The sequence below is a fragment of the Oncorhynchus mykiss genome, chromosome 7, assembly GCF_013265735.2.
Source record: "Oncorhynchus mykiss isolate Arlee chromosome 7, USDA_OmykA_1.1, whole genome shotgun sequence".
NCBI lineage: Eukaryota > Metazoa > Chordata > Actinopteri > Salmoniformes > Salmonidae > Oncorhynchus > Oncorhynchus mykiss.
This window is the reverse complement of record NC_048571.1, coordinates 43582313-43599368: the sequence shown is the minus strand read 5'-3', so window position 1 is coordinate 43599368 and position 17056 is coordinate 43582313. Positions and strand designations below refer to the sequence as shown.

General features: G+C 44.3%; 1 protein-coding gene across 1 annotated transcript; it reads left to right on the top strand.

Moving 5' to 3' along the window:
• The first annotated feature begins 2921 nt into the window (after positions 1-2921).
• plch2b (phospholipase C, eta 2b) lies at positions 2922-17055 on the top strand. Its single transcript, XM_036984431.1, has 20 exons — positions 2922-3508; positions 4677-4823; positions 5064-5307; positions 5623-5752; positions 8437-8607; positions 8705-8798; positions 8969-9172; positions 11765-11885; positions 11991-12162; positions 12325-12456; positions 13339-13439; positions 13523-13645; positions 13782-13954; positions 14107-14214; positions 14366-14490; positions 14605-14689; positions 14870-15016; positions 15198-15277; positions 15412-16561; positions 16767-17055. Exons 1-20 carry the CDS (start codon positions 3082-3084, stop codon positions 16781-16783), a joined length of 3951 nt encoding a protein of 1316 aa, XP_036840326.1. The 5' UTR covers positions 2922-3081; the 3' UTR covers positions 16784-17055.
• Position 17056: the final 1 nt, after the last annotated feature.

Here is a 17056-nt window from a genome sequence, read left to right as displayed (position 1 = left end):
CACTTGTTTTTCAAAAGGACAATGACCAAACACACCTCTGGGCTGTGTAAGGACTATTTGACCAAGAAGGAGAGTGATGGAGTGCTGCATCAGATGACCTGGCCTCCACAATCACCCAACCTCAACCCAATTGAGATGGTTTGGGATGAGTTGGACCGCAGAGTGAATGAAAAACAGCCAACAAGTGCTCAGCATTTGTGGGAAGTCCTTCTAGACTGTTGCAAAGGCATTCCAGGTGAAGCTGGTTGAGAGAATGCCAAGAGTGTGCAAAGCTGTCATCAAGGCAAAGATTCTCAAATATAATTTTTTTATTTATTTCTTTAACCCTTTTTTGATTACTATGTGTGTAATTTCATAGTTTTGATGTCTTCACTATTATTCTAGAATGTAGAAAATAATCCAAATAAAGAAAAATCCTTGAATGAGTAGGTGTGTCCCAACGTTTGACTGGTACTGTATATTTTCACCCATCTACACACAATACTCCCTAATAACAAAGTAAAAACATGTTGTTTGACAATTTTGTAAATGTATTGAAAACTAAATACAGAAATATCTCATTTACATAAGTATTCACACCCCTGAGGCAATACATATTAAAATCATCTTTGGCAGTGATTACAGCTGTAAGTCTTTCTCGGTAAGTCTCTAAGACCTTTGCACACCTGGATTGTACAATACTTGCCAATGATTCATTTCAAAATTCTTCAAGCTCTGTCAAATTGGTTGTTGATCATTGCTAGACAACAATTTTCAAGTCTTGTCAAAGATTTTCAAGCAGATTTAAGTCAAAACTGTAACTTGGCCACTCAGTAACATTCACTGTCTTCTTGGTAAGCAACTCCAGTTTAGATTTGGCCTTGTGTTTAAAGTTATTGTCCTCCTGCTGAAAGGTGAATTCATCTCCCAGTGTTTGATGGAAGACAGACTGAACTAGGTTTTTCTCTAGGATACTGCCTGTCCTTAGCTCCATTCCGTTTATTTTGAATCCTGAAAAACTCCCCAGTCCTTAACAATTACAAGCATACCCATAACATGATGCAGCCACAACTATGCTTGAAAGTATGGAGAGTTGTACTCAGTAATGTGCTATATTGGATTTGCCCCAAACATAACACTTTGTATTCAGGACCAACAGTGAATTGCTTTAGTGGCTTGTTGCAAACAGGATGAATGTTTTGGAATATGTTCATTCTGTACAGGTTTTCTTCTTTTCACTCTGTCAATTAGGTTAGTATTGTGGAGTAACAACAATGTTGTTGATCCCTCCTCAGTTTTCTCCTATCACAGCCATTAAACTCTGTAACTGTTTTAAAGTCACAATTGGCCTCATGGTGAAATCTCTGAGCAGTTTTACTTCCTCTCTGGCATCTGAGTTGGGAAGGACGCTTGTATATTTGTGGTGTATTGATACACCATCCACAAGGTACTTAAAAACTTCACCATGCTCAAATTTTTTCCCATCTACCAATAGGTGCCCTTCTTTGCGAGGCATTGGAAAACCTCCCTGGTATTTTGTGGTTGAATCTGTGTTTCAAATTCACTGCTAGACTGAGGGACCTTACAGATAATTGTATGTGTGGGGTTCAGAGATGAGGTAGTCATTCAAAAATCATGTTAAACACTATTATTGCACACAGAGTGAGTCCTTGCAACTTATTATGTGACTTGTTAAGCAAATATCTACTCCTGAACTTATTTAGGCTTGACATAACAAAGGGGTCGAATACTTATTGACTCAAGACATTTCAGCTTTACATTTTGTCTTAATTTGTAAACATTTCTAAAAACATAATTCCACATTGACACTATGGGGTATTGTGTGTAAGCCAGTGACACACAGATCTAAATGTAATCCATTTAAAATTCAGGCTGTAACATAACAACACGTGGAAAAAGTCAAGGGGTGTGAATACTTTCTGAAGGCACTGTACGGGATACACATCGTCCAACGAAATGCTTCCTTGCAGGTTCCTTCATGACAATGCAACAACAATAAGAAATAAGAAAAGATAAGAATACAAAACATAAAGTAAACGGCATAAACATTCTAGCATAAGTATAATACAGGATGGCACAATTTAGAGGCCAACATTATGTATTCATATCTAAGAAACAGGGATAATTCAAAGCACAATTTGTAACTTCTTTGATGCTCGGACAACAACACACATACAAAAACAAACATCAGCCAATCGGTGTGCAGAACATAAGACCTCCTCCTGCAGAGTCAATACTTTAATTCAATTAAATACTTTGGTATCTCTGATAGGCCAGTGTGTTTTTCATAGAACAGACACCAAAAATACACAGCAGAGCTAATTCACAATTTTCATGTTAGTGTTATTACATGCTGATTGCAAAGAGGGTAATTGTCTCACGAGGGAAGTGCCCGCAGGCTGCTGAGAAGGGGAGACTTAATCTCATTTGTTTGACTGCAACCTAGACTCAGAGTCACGCCACAAAAACTAACATCCCATTCCTATCTGAGAGTGGTTGGATACTCCGCATTCAGCTACTTGATTGGACTTCCCTTTTGTGCTACTGAGTGAACATCCCTTCCCATCCCCACCTCTTTCCCTTTCTTTAAGAGCTTAAATTTTGCGTGAACATCCGTCAGCGAAGGCCGTGGCCTCCTTTAGCCCAGGATTACAGCTTGAGGAAGGTTTAGTGGTTGACGCGTGTTGCACACTTCTCCTGCTGCCACAGTGCGAAACACACTTGTGTGTACACTGGCTGCGTCACTGGGACCTGTGCTGTGGAATGTTTGGTGAAGAATGGGAATGAATGGAGTAGCCAGGGGCCTTCACTCCCTGTCCTATGGCTAGTTCTTCTGGAGACACACATACAAACTGAGGTGGTGGTACAGGACAAGGTTTTTTAACTCTGCGTGGTAAAATACAATTCTGAAAATGGACATTCTTCCTGGATTATGGTAGGGAGTTTGAGTTGTCTTCAGGATATTACGTTTTGGTTTGAACCACAGTCCAACTGGAGAGACCAAGGCTGTGTGAGGGGCACATACACTGGGTAGAGGACATGAGCGGGAGGCAGGTGTGTAGCTAAATCAGCGGTACAGGAATGAACGTCAACTCAGCCATGGCACCGCTATCTCCAGGACTAAACCCCATCAACACCCCACCGATGACAGCTCCATCTCCAAGATCTTCAAGGCTGAGTCTCACCACCACCCCACCGATGGCAGCGATATTTCCAAGACTGAGCCTCACCTCTACCCCAGTGATGGCTACCTCGTCTACAGTGAAGAGTGGCTCTCCATCCTTTGCTTCATTGTCTCCTGGACTGTTCTCCCCCTGTCTGTCCTCTCTGAGCGCAGAGAGAAGGACCTCCTCCCCTTTCAGCAGGTCCTCTAGCAGGTCTCCCACCCCGTCCATCATGACGTCCCCAAAGCTGTGGCAGAAAACCTCCATCTCCAGACTGGCAGAGGAGTTCTTCTGGATTGGTGGAAGCGTCGTAGCACAGCCCAAATGGAGACTGGGTCAATATGGTAAGCGACTGATGGAGATATGATATTTGACATATATTTTTATCTTCCCTCGAATGACTTAATGACTTACTATTTGGGGAGGATACAGAGCTGTACGTCATTAGCCGCTGAGTTTGAACAAAATGTACGAAACAAGGTAGCATATCCTATAACACCTGCTATTGCTCCCTAAACCCTGGATTTCCCACCACAATAGAGTGAAAATGCAGGTGACATGTACGCAGGTAACAGGGAGTAGATGATGGGTATATGGACTCCAGACAATCCCTAGAGATTAGACTGAGTGATGCCGACTAGTGTGCATCACGTGTGTCTCTCTCTCTCTACCTCAGATTACAGAGGAAGGTTAACTGCTCTTACCGTCATGCTCAAAAATACCGTGCAAACATGAATGCCATGCGAACATGTCATGGGACAGGGGGAGTCCTAAGAGAATGGGAGCCAGCTCAGTTAAGTCAGCTGTAGGTGGGCCTACAGTATGCACTACCAATGAGTCAGTATAAGAGCAGAATATTCTACACTACAGATATTGCAAGGATTAAGTATCTATCTCAGCTGTACGACAAGAAGAGACGTGTTTGATGTGCAAGGTGCACGTTGATAACATAAACAGCCCCTTAAATCCTGGCCCTGACGTTGTCAGCTAATCTAATAATCAACTGCTGGTTGGTAAATCTCTGCTTGAACCCTGCTATTCTCCTCAATTAATCTGAAAGGGATTATATGCGTGGCTTCCCCAGCGCTGTGAAATAACATTTGTAAATTCACCTGCCGATTGAAAGATAATTCAGTACTGCAGGACATATGGGGCTACACATGCTCATGACACGTCTTACAATGCATCAGCATCTTCTCTTTGTTGCCCCAGTAAACAATTACTATATGGGCCCACATAGATTAGCGTTCTGTGCAGGGGGTGTACTTGTACTTCAAGCTGCCTCACGCTACAGAAACAGGATCTGGGCTCCTACTCCTATGAGCCGTTCCGGCTCGCACAAGCCTAGGCTCGTGCGAGGCTATTTACTTACTCGATATGGGCCCAAATGCTATAATGTTAGGGCACACAAGTACAGTACATGGACAGGGCGCCCTGTACCGTGTGAGCACAGAGGCCATCTGATGTTGACCCAGTGTGTGTGTGCCTTCCTCCCTGCGGCCTGTCTTGCAGTGGAGAGGTGTATGTGCACCATGCAGACTGGCACCCAGATGACCAAACTGAAAGGGAAGAAGAAGGGCCTGGTCAGGTTCTTCTACCTGGATGAACACAAGTCCTGCATCCGCTGGAGGCCCTCCAGGAAGCACGATAAAGCTAAAAGTGAGTCAGACAGGGAATGTGAGGAATACTCTAGTATTTTTTACTTGGTCTGGTTCCACAGTTTTACCAGCCCTATTCCATTAGATATTTGAACATAATGTACAAACGCGCGTACCGCGTGTGTGTATTACCACCTGGTAACTCATCTGAAATAGCCATGAGATTTCTGAAAAATGAACAGGTTATTTGATTGACTGCTGGAGGACATTCTGATTCATTTCCACGTTGATTCTATCCCAGTAACCATCGACTCCATCCACGAGGTGTGTGAGGGCAAGAAGTCTGAGATCTTCCAGCGCTACGCAGACAGTTGCTTCGACCCCAACTGCTGCTTCAGTATTTACCATGGCGACCACGTGGAGTCTCTTGACCTGGTCTCCACTAACGGAGACGAGGCCCGTACCTGGATTACTGGCCTGAAATACCTCATGGCTGGCATCAGTGACGAGGACAGTCTGGCAAAGAGACAACGCAAAAGGGACCAATATCCTTTACTCTGTCACTATGGAGCATATCACTCATAGGGCCTTATGACCCAATTATGACAGTAGAACATAGGCCATCCTGCAACACCATAGAATACATCCATTTGACTGACATAATAAGACCTGAATATCATCAGCCTGTGGGCATTTGATTCAATGAGGATATGATACTTTCCAACGTTTGTGTAAAATCACGTGTAGCAGCACATGTAATCCCAGGGGATGTCTTGTCACATAGGATGCATTTTGATGCACACTAAAAGAAATGTCATTGGTCACTGGTCTCCGTGTCTCATCCTTAACTCTTATTTCACATGGTTACAGCAGACCTTCTCAGAGGCAGACAAAAACGGGGATGGCAATTTGAGCCTGGGCGAGGTTCTTCAGTTACTCCACAAACTCAACGTGAACCTGCCCAGGCAGAAAGTCAGGGAGATGTTTAAGGTGAGATCATATTCAGATGTTCATAAATCTGGGGATGAAATCACCAAGAACATATTGATGTACTTGTATCTCAATGTTTCTCATTACACCCTAGAATGCAATAACAAGTAATTGTCATCTTTTAAAAGTCGTTTTACAGAAGGTAAACCCAGTATCAATTATAAACTACTTTGCAAGAGCTTGCATTTCAGGTGTCCTTACATGGTTTGGCACACAATGTACAGTGTTGTGTATACTGTAGCTATCCCATAGTTCTGTCTGAAAGGTGAGAGGACTTAACCCTAGGCTACTTTAGAAGCCAGCAATAGGGTTTCACTCTGACAAGACTCTTCCAGAGGGGTTTAGGGGTCAAAGATCATGGCCTGATCTCCAATCCTAGCTTAGGATGTGTTGTCTTGTCTCAGGATTTCCTAGCCGTACCTTGAGAGAGTGGAGGTTGGTCGCTGTACGTGAGAAGCTCGCTGCTGGAAGACCAGGCCATATGGTCACCGTTGAACAGAACAGATGGCTACGGTTGTATTAGCCTACTGTACGTGTTCACACTGCTCCAGTAATTCATACTAAGGCACATTGCATTACCTGTCTTCCATCTTTTTTAACCCCACATGTCAGACACAGTTTTGTTTTGTGGCTGTGCAAGAAGGATTTGTTCTGTGTCTTTATCTCAATCTTTTTTTAAATTTTAATTTGAACCCCTTTTCTCCCCAATTCCGTTGTAATCCAATTGTTAGTAGTTACTATCTATCTACGGGCTCGGGAGAGACGAAGGTCGAAAGCCATGCGTCCTCCGAAACACAATCCAACCAAGCCGCACTACTTCTTAACACAGCGCGCATCCAACCCGGAAGCCAGCCGCACCAATGTGTCGGAGGAAACACCGTGCACCTGGCAACCTGGTTAGCGTGCACTGCGCTCGGCCTGCCACAGGAGTCGCTAGTGCGCGATGAGACAAGGATATCCCTACCGGCCAAACCCTCCCTAACCCGGCCGATGCTAGGCCAAATGTGCGTCGCCTCACGGACCTCCCGGTCGCGGCCGGCTGCGACAGAGCCTGGGCGCGAACCCAGAGTCTCTGGCTTTATCTCAATTTTTATCTTTATCTCAAAAAGTGGCTTGGAAATAAAATGACATTCCTGAAACGGGGCATGTAATTATACTCAACAAAAATATAAATGCAAGATGTAAAGGGTTGGTCCCTGAAATACACACAAAAAGCTTATTTCTCTCAAATTGTGTGCAGAAAATGTGTTTAAATCCCTGTTAGTGAGCATTTCTCCTTTGCCAAGATAATCCATCCACCTGACAGGTGTGACATATCAAGAAGCTGATTAATCAGCACGATCATTACACAGGTGTTCCTTGTGCTGGGAGTGTGCAATTGGCTTGCTGACTGCAGGAATGTCCACCAGAGCTTTTTCCAGATAATTGAATGATAATTCCTCTACCACAAGCAAACTCCAATGTTGTTTTAGAGAAATTGGTGGAACGTCCAACCGGCCTCACAACCGCAGGCCATGTGTGACCACTAACTGTCTGAAACCGTCTCAGGCACGCTGGAAAAGTATGCTCTCGGTTTCAACTGTACTGGGCAGATGGCAGTGGTGGGCAACTCCAGTCCTTGGGGGCCTGATTTTTGTCACACTTTTTCTCCATTCACAGCTGATTAATCAAATTGCATTCTAAACTGAAGATCATGTTTTGGTGATTATTGGAATCAGGTGTGTTAGCTGGGACAAAACTGTGACACCAATCAGGCCCCTGATAACTGGAAATGCCCACCCCTGGTGTATGGTGTTGTGTGGGCAAGCGGTTTGCTGGTGTCAATGTTGTGAACAGAGTGCCCCATGATTCCGGTGGGGTTATGGTATGGGCAGGCATAAGCTACGGACAATGAATGGCAATTTGATGGCACCGAGATACCGTAACGGGATCCTGAGTCCCATTGTCATGCCATTCATCTGCCGCCATCCCATCATGTTTCAGCATGATAATGCTAGCTAATAACTTTGTCATCTGTCTAAAGTAAATTTGACAACATGATAATCATGGCACAGTTGATTCCTACTAAATATTTGTCTACTTTAGCAATGTCATCATATTTCCAGGACACTATAGTGTAATTTAGACTAAACAGTAGGCCCGGTTCAGAATGAGTGGGCATCACTGGACTTTGGGCACCAACATGGCTGTGGCGTCTGTATAACGTTCATAACAATGGCAATGACGCAACAGAGTGACGGTGGTGCAACCCATGGAAACAACAGAGTGACGGTGGTGCAACCCATGGAAACAACAGAGTGACGGTGGTGCAACTCATGGAAACAACAGAGTGACCCATGGATATAGCACCAAAAATGGTTCTGATATTGTTACAACCTTTTCTGGTGCTGTATAGAACCCTATTTTAATGGTTCTTTATAGAACCTTTATGGAGAATGGTTCTATAAAAGCCCTTTCTTAATCTCGAAGGTTCTACAAAGAGCCTTTTGAAGAATCATATAGGCAGAGATGGGCAGTATTTTCTGAACTGCAAAGAAGCATTGAAGGGTTCAAAGGTTCTTTGAGTCATTATGGTTTCACATAGAACCATCACCCTTCTCAAATAACCCTTGAGGAACTCTCTTTGTGGCTAACCCTCCCCCTAACCTTAACTAGAACCCTACATATGTTCTTTCCATCCTCAGAAAGCAGACACAGATGACAACCAGGGTTCGTTAGCTTTTGAAGAATTCTGTACCTTCTATAAGATGATGTCTACACGCAGAGGCCTCTATCTCATCATGCTCTCCTACAGTAATAACAAAGAGTTCATGGACCTAAATGACCTGGTCCGTTTCATGGAAAATGAACAGAAGGTAAAACTGAATTAAAAGCAGAATATAACGTTTCAACAACAACAACAAATATTCTGCATATTTGCTCATTTTTCATCACAATGTTTCTGTTTGGTAGATGGCGGGTGTAACCAGAGAATATTGTCTGGAGATAGTGAGCCAGTTTGAGCCATGTTCTCAAAACCTACAGAATATGGTTCTGGGTATCGATGGTAAGGATTTTGCATGATTTTGAGGTAGTTTTCATGACACAAGCGCCTGTAACTAAAGTATCACAGCCCACAGAAATAGGCACATACACATGAACAGACATGGTGTATCTCCAAGTACAGTAACAGTATGTCAATCAAAGAAAAGTCACATATCCTGTTTCTTACCTCAGGTTTCACCAATTACATGCGAAGTCCAGCAGGAGACATCTTTAAACCAGACCACCATCGTGTGCACCAGGACATGACTCAGCCCCTGTGTAACTACTTCATAGCCTCGTCCCACAACACCTACCTGACAGGGGACCAGCTTCTGTCTGAGTCCAGGGTAGACATGTACGCCTATGTGCTCCAGGCTGGCTGTCGCTGTGTGGAAGGTAAGCTTAGACACTATAATGGCCGTTCAACTGCCTCCCTACTCAAAACATTGCAGTGCTGTACTCCAGCTTAAGTGTTATGCCAGAGAAGCCGGTGTTTGCTGATTTGTTTAAGAGACTTTATAGCCATTTACACAGATGATTCAAAAGATCCAAGGACAGGACGTACTGGGTCAGCATTTGTAGTGCAGGAATGTGGGGTGGCAGTCAGGAAACGTATTACAGATCATCTGGCTGTATATACGGCAGAGCTGATGGTCATTCTGTTGGCCTTGCAGAGGGTGAAGGAAGTCAAACCAGACGGAGTAGTTGTTGCTCTGATTCATGTGCAGTGCTGATGAGTCTCCAGTCCTTTAGGTCACATAGCAGACAAGACCTGCTTGGTAAGATGCTACAAACCCATGGCAGGATTAGACAGATGGGTATACAGATAAGATTTACTTGAGTCCCTGTCCATGTGGGGGTTGAGGGGAACGAGGCAGCTGATATACAGTGATGGTGCAGAGATAGCAGGAGCAGTGGAATAGAGATACTAAGGGCAGGCATTTATTTCAAGTACAGAGGAAAGTCGGGGAGGACGGCAGGAAGGGACATAAGAGAGGCTATTTTTACAAGATTAAGGGTGGGACACAGCCAGTAGATTAAGGGTGGGACACAGCCAGTAGATTAAGGGTGGGACACAGCCAGTAGATTAAGGGTGGGACACAGCCAGTAGATTAAGGGTGGGACACAGCCAGTAGATTAAGGGTGGGACACAGCCAGTTGAATAAGACCTTAGATGTGATAGGAAAGCATCCAACAGGAAAGTGTGATTATTGACAGGAAACAGAGACCGTGGAGCATGTATTGCTACAGTGTGGGGAGTATCAGAGGGAAAGAGAGAGGCTGACATCTAGTATGAGGAAGAAGAGGATACAGGAAATTATTTGAAAGAGTATATTGAGTAGAACGTCATTAGATATAGTCTCAAATATGTTGATATATTAAGAGCAACATGGCTGGGAGGTAGGATTTCGATTATCCCTATCGCTGGCCCATACTCCAGTACAGTAGGTGGCGGTAATGCACCATAACTTTGGATGCCAACCACCGATAAAACCCCATCAAAGAAAGCTGGTGTTTGGAGGATATATTGGCACGGTTGTTGTTAAGCCCGAAATGAGGGCATTATTACTTTTGTACAACGGGTTACCAACAAATTCAAATAGTGATTGACATTTGTTTCATTAAAAATGTTATTTTGATGAATTTATTCATACTATTTCATCCTTCCACAAGATATAGTCCCGACACAAATCTATGGTTGCTTCCCAAGCCGCCTGGTCGTGCGTTCTTTCTGGCATCATTCTTATCCCTTGCTTGCCAGCTAGCCAACTTTGGCTAACACAGTCACGTCAAACAGTGTAGCCAGAATATCAGCAAAGTGGCTGCATTTACGTTTGTTAAAGCTGTTTTCTAGTGATTGTTGGGGGGATACATCCATAGCAATGAACTAATTATGTGCGATTTCGCATGGCATTGAACATTTTCTCTGCCGCCAGGCCACTGTTCAAATAAGATAGCCAACTACACAGCTAACACAATCACTTCAAACTGAAAATGGAATGACAGCAAACTAACTGCATTTCATCTCGTTTTACCTGTTTTCTATTGACATTTCTTTGTAAAAATGATGCCAGCCGATTTATGATTTCGACTGGCTGAGAAATGCTGCCTGCCTGTGTGTTTCCTCCCGACTCCCGACAGGTTCATTACCATAGGACAGCTGGAAATCGAATTTCAATTTCATGAAAGAATGTTGCAAATATCGGAGAGACAGACAGCAAGGTTTATACAAATCTCCGCTTTTGAAAATTAAATCAAATGATAGTCTAAAAGAAATGGGATATAATGTCTAAATGCTTTTGATAGTGGAGATCAAGTTTATAAATTGCCTGGCTGGGCTGATGAGAGAGTGGATTGCGCAGTGAGATGGGACAGAGTAGATAGGCATTTAACGTCATAGCTTTAGCTAGCGGTAACTTGTGGAATAGACACTGGCTGGAATGCAGTTTTAACCCGTTAGCATCCAGGATTAGACCCACCATATACCATGGGTTTGACGAAACATTTATTTTTACTGATCTAATTACATTGTTAATCAGTTTATAATAGCATTCAGGCACCTCAGGGATTTGTGGTATATGGCCAATATTCCACAGCTAAAGGCTGTTCTTAGACACGTGCTATATTGGCCATATTTTTTATTTAACTAGGCTAGTCAGTTAAGAACAAAATCTTATTTACAATGACAGCCTAGGAACAATGGGATAACTGCCTTGTTCAGGGGCAGAACAACAGATTTTTACCTTGTCAGCTAAGCGATTCGATCTACCAACCTTTCGGTTCCTGGCCCAACGCTCTAACCACTAGGCTACCTGCCACCCCATATACCCCACCGCCTCGGGCCTTATTGCTTAAATAGACACTGGCTGGAATGCGGTTTTAACCAATCAGAATCCAGGATTAGACTCACCCGTTGTATAACAGTATTTACCATCCTCGTCACTCACTCACTCACTCACTCACTCGCTCACTCACTGTGTCTGTCAGTGGACTGCTGGGATGGACCAGACGGGGAGCCTATCGTCCATCATGGCTACACCCTGACATCCAAGATCCTCTTCAAAGACGTCATTGAAACCGTTAACAAATATGCCTTCACAAAGAATCAGTGAGTACCTTTATTTTGTCACCATGTCCTGCCCAGGTATAAATAGCAATAGAAAACCATTCATGGGCAACACACATTCCAATATGTTGTGCCGTACATCCTCAGGTACCCGGTGATCCTATCCATAGAGAACCATTGCACAGTGCCCCAGCAGAAGAAGATGGCTGAGTATCTGTTGGAGGTGCTCCAGGATAAGGTGGACCTGTCCACGGTCAACATGAATGAATTCAGAAAGTTGCCCTCCCCAGAGCTCCTGAAAGGGAAAGTTCTAGTCAAGGTAAAGCCATATTTCTTTATCAATGTACTGCGCAACCAATAGTAGCAGTCAGTCATTTCCATAGCGGCGATGTCCAAATCATAAAACTCTAAAACGACATTACAGAACACTTTCCGTGAAAAAAAAGGTAATGTAGTAAACAGCCTGGTTGTTATTCCACAGGGAAAGAAGCTTCCAGCGAACATTGATGGTGATGCAGAGGAGGGGGATGTGTCGGATGAAGACAGTGAGGAAGAGGAGGATGAAGATGACACCCAGATAAACACAGATGTAAGGACATTACTACAGTTTAGCTAAAATAGACTGAGGGTAAAATATCAATGTTTTGAGTAAAACTAGCCCAGGACATTTGTAGTGTTCCTAAAAGCCCCTGCAGGTGGCATAATACTCCGAATGTGAGGCATCAATGAACGTCTCATTACTGTAAGCCTAGTGCACTTATTCTTTGTCTGAAAACTACTTCAATTAATGGCTGTTTTACAGTGGATGTTATGTGAATTTCATGTGTTTCAGTTTACCTAGATGCAAATATCTGATTGCTGTACTTTGTTGTTGTTGCTGACTTCAGAGAACAATGAAAAGCACACCACGTGATGTTATCAGGTGCTCTGTCATGAGAAGAATGCCAAGGCCCTTAGGAATTCCATCAGACAGTGAGATAGCTAGGTGGCTGATTGATTGTGTCTGCAGGGAGTCTAGAGTCTTGAATATGTTTGACTATTCAAGGGGAACGCTGCTGGCACTGCAGATGAATCCAAACCCAAGAAACGCAGGTCTATCATGGGCAGCTTCAGACGCAAGGTCAGCCTATTCTCTCTCGTACAACTCCCTCCCTCCCTACCTCCTTACCCGGCCTTCGCTTCACCGCGCTTTCCAATCATGTTTATGCAAATTAACTTCACTCTTCCTCTTCACCATTCCCTCCGCCATGCAAATGACTCTTACCTCACCAGCACAAATGCAAATCACAAACTCCCTTCACCACCCCCCTTTGCCAACACTAGCGTGTGAAAATAGTCGTTGTCACCGTAGGCCTGCATCAGCTTTTCTGTGTGACTTTCCTGACAGCGCAGTGTATTGCTTTGAGAGACATTTTCTACAGCTCTAACATGCTCTTGTTACAGTAGAAATGCCCCCATCTGGACTAAACGCTGACTCTTCATTTCTTGTGCTTAGAGGAAAAAGAAGAAGAAAAAGAAGCTAATGCTCAATTTAGACCATGCAGACCAAGAGAACCCCATCATGAGAGACAAAACACAAATTGTGTACCACAACAAGTAAAGCCAATCAAACATGACTGTTATACTGTTATCCAACCATTTACTTGAACTTTTAAACGTTGACCCATGCATCCAATTATCTCTGGCCCTCCCCCATTCACCCTCAGGAAAGGGAAGACGATGAGGTTATCCCGAGCCCTGTCTGACCTCGTCAAGTACACCAAGTCTGTCCGGGTCCATGACATTGAAACACAAGGTGGGGAGTAGTGTCCATATTCAAACAAAATCATTTCTGCTTTACTCAACAATGGTACAAGATCTTTCAGCATGGGAGTCATTCTATCTCTTGTCAGTGTGTCTGAACCTATGTGTTTTCTGGTCGGCAGCTTATATGACCAGTTGGCAAGTGTCTTCCCTCAATGAAAGCATTGTGAACCAGATCATGGCTCTGAAGCCAGCTCAGTTGGTGCGATTAAACCAGAGACAGCTACTGCGTGTTTACCCCTCCAACTACCGTGTGGACTCTAGCAACTTCAACCCACAGCCCTTTTGGAACGCAGGATGCCATATGGGTAAAATACCCTGCTCATGCAATATCTTTAAGCGTACTTTGCTTTGCTTACAGAGAAAAACAAAGTCTAGAGGCAAATATCTAGACTTCAGTCTGGTTCAGAACAGTGGTCGTACTCTAAAATGTGTTTCTTATCTGGTCTTATCTTTTCAGTTGCACTGAATTACCAGACAGAGGGCCGCATGCTTGAACTGAACAGAGCCAAGTTCTCAACCAATGGCAACTGTGGATACTTACTGAAGCCCAGGTGCATGAACAAAGGTGGGTACTATTAGAAAACATGGGTAACTGTAGTTGAAGCCAAAATACAGACATGAACAAACGGGTTATACAATTGAACACTATAAATGCAGAGTAGTTGTTCCTCAGAATAAGAGTTTGCTGGCTGAATGTTGCCCTCTGTGTTGCCCAGGTTTCTTTAACCCTACGCTGGAGGACCCTCTGCCAGGACAGAGTAAGACTCAATTGGTGCTGAAGATTATCAGTGGGCAGCAGCTTCCAAAACCCAAAGACTCAATGCTGGGGGATAGAGGGGAGGTGAGACATGTCAGACAACCTCAATTGACCTCTTTTATGTGAGGAGACTACAAGGCTATTTGTCTTGTCACTCGTGCGCTGTATGTGAATGTGTCTTCTTTGTTGTTGTTGTAGATTATTGATCCTTTTGTAGAGGTGGAGATCATCGGTCTGCCTATTGATTGCTGTAAGCAGCAGACAAGGGTGGTGGATGACAATGGTGAGCATTGATCTTAAATCAACAGCTATTTAGTTTCCGTTTTTTTTTTTTTTTAACAAGGTGCTCATTCGACTATACATTTTGATATTCTGTTAAACTTCTGTTGAATGAAAAGCACTAAAAGGTTGTGGAAATGCAATGGAAGTTAATAGTCTCCTTCCTTCTCTGGTGCCATTGTAGGCTTCAATCCCATGTGGGAGGAGAGCTTGGTCTTCACCCTCCACATGACCCAGATTGCACTGGTGCGTTTCCAGGTGTGGGACCATGATCCGATAGGACAAAACTTCATTGGACAGAGGACCATAGCATTCGTCAGCATGATGCCAGGTAAGGTAGCTGGAGGGATTAACCAGGTCTCTACTTCATCAGACAGAAGACATTTGGATCGTCAACATAACAAGTGCACCATTTTCATGGATTGCTCTACGAAAATGAAATGCATGTAATTTGGGGATTAATGTGATAAATGGTTCATTTGACCTTATCATCTTTTCAAAACATGTTTAAGGTTATCGCCATGTCTATCTTGAGGGCATGGAGGAGGCCTCCATCTTTGTTCATGTTGCTGTAAATGACATCACAGGAAAGGTAGGCCTAAGCACTGGGTTGAGTTTTTGCTTTACCTGCATTGCTGGGATTTTCTTAACAGCGAGTCAATTCACAGCTCACTTTCTCTTGAATTCAACACTTGATGAAAGCATGTCTTGTTTTCTGTCACGTAGGTTAAGCCAAGTAATGCTGTGAAGGGTTTTTTGAAAAAAGCCACGAAGAAAGGGTCGGCCAAGGAGCCAAAGGCGGTCTCCATGCACCTCTCCACTTACTCATCAGAGGACGTCCGTCAGCGGTACCGCAAGGACCTGGACTCCTACTCCCAGGAGAGCAGCGGGAACGGCAGCATGTTACTGACGCCTGCGGTCATAGACTACCTCCATAGAGGGACTCAGAGTGAACCACTGAAGCGAGCTCACACGGTGCAAATTCTGGAGGAGGAAATCCAGGGTGCTTCTCCGAAGGAGGAGAAAAAGAAGGAGGGGAAAAGGAAGGGCATCCTTGTCCGCATGTCCTCCACCTTCTCCAACTCTGGGGCGTCCATCCCGTGCATCACAGCAACAAGCCCAGATCTGGAGGACGTGTTTCAGTCGTCTCAGCCACAGAGTCCAGAACCAGAGAGCCAAACGCAGTCGTTTCAGGCAGCCTGGCCAGATCTGGAAGACCAGGTTCAGTCTTTCCATGCACACTGGCCGGGCCAGGACAACTCGGGTCGGTCATTTGAGCCAGACCCACCTGAGATTGAGGACATAGCAGGAGAACCACTGACAAAGCTTAACAGTAAGCCTGCACTCCAAACTGTATCAGAACATCTGAATCAGCCCCAACCCCAGCTCCATCCGCAGCCCCAGTCCCTACCCCAGGCCCAGCCCCAGTCTCATCCTGAGGTCATTCTCCGGAACCGACACCCACCATCCTCCCCTGTCAGAGTTAGACGGACCCTGGAGACCCCAGCCAGCCAACGCCCCTCCGATACATCACGAACAAAGGCCCGCTCTCGCAGTGTTCCACGAAAGCAGCATACCTCCCCCATCACCCCGGTAGTTAACCGCAGGGCTGCTGTGCACTGGCAGCCTCAGACTCCTTCCCCTCCCCCCCAGAACCATTGCCGCTATGGCCACCAGCCTATACCCAACGGCCTCTACCTGTCTGACAGTGACTCCAGCAGTGGTGGCAGTATAGACAGTCTACGTCTGGAGCTCATGCCCTCGCGCGTGCCAGTCAGTGGGCAGAGGGAAGTGGGCACCCTGCAGAGAGAGATGAATGCCCTCTTTGACCAAAAGATGAAGGAGATTCGCTGTAAATCGCCACTCTTTTTTTACGGTAAATGTGACTCTTATTATACGATATCTTATTCTGTTATTATATCCCAGCTAGAGAGCATGCTGGTGTTAAAGATGTATTGTTTTTTTGAGTCACAAAGTATGTGTACCTGTATGCTCAGATCATCGACATTACAAAATCAATGTTGATTGATGACCCTGGAATTATAGTAATGACAATTTTGTTCGCTGTGTTTTATTTGCAGATTACTCTACGCTATAGTAACCAGACGCTTACAAGGACCACAGCAGTGAGCAGCCAATTGGAATAAGCACGGGAGTAGGAAATACACTTGTAAACATATAGCGTTACCTTGTATGTATCTAGATGTATGTACAAATGTCATCACATTTTGAGACCGAACAAGTTTTATGTGTATAAGGTAATCACTTACTTTTTATGTGGATAGTGTAATTTTTGCATCACGATGCATCTTTTGTTAATACAACTGAATACCAAAGTGAATCGTTCTGAACGGAACAGAATGGAACATGC

Excerpts from the sequence above, each read along its gene's own strand:
- plch2b (XM_036984431.1), top strand. The coding sequence starts at position 3,082 with ATGAACGTCAACTCAGCCATGGCACCGCTATCTCCAGGACTAAACCCC. Across the intron at positions 13,440-13,522 it reads CAAATTGTGTACCACAACAA|CTCTGGCCCTCCCCCATTCA; the intron begins GTAAAGCCAATC and ends GCATCCAATTAT. Across the intron at positions 14,491-14,604 it reads TGCTGGGGGATAGAGGGGAG|ATTATTGATCCTTTTGTAGA; the intron begins GTGAGACATGTC and ends TTGTTGTTGTAG.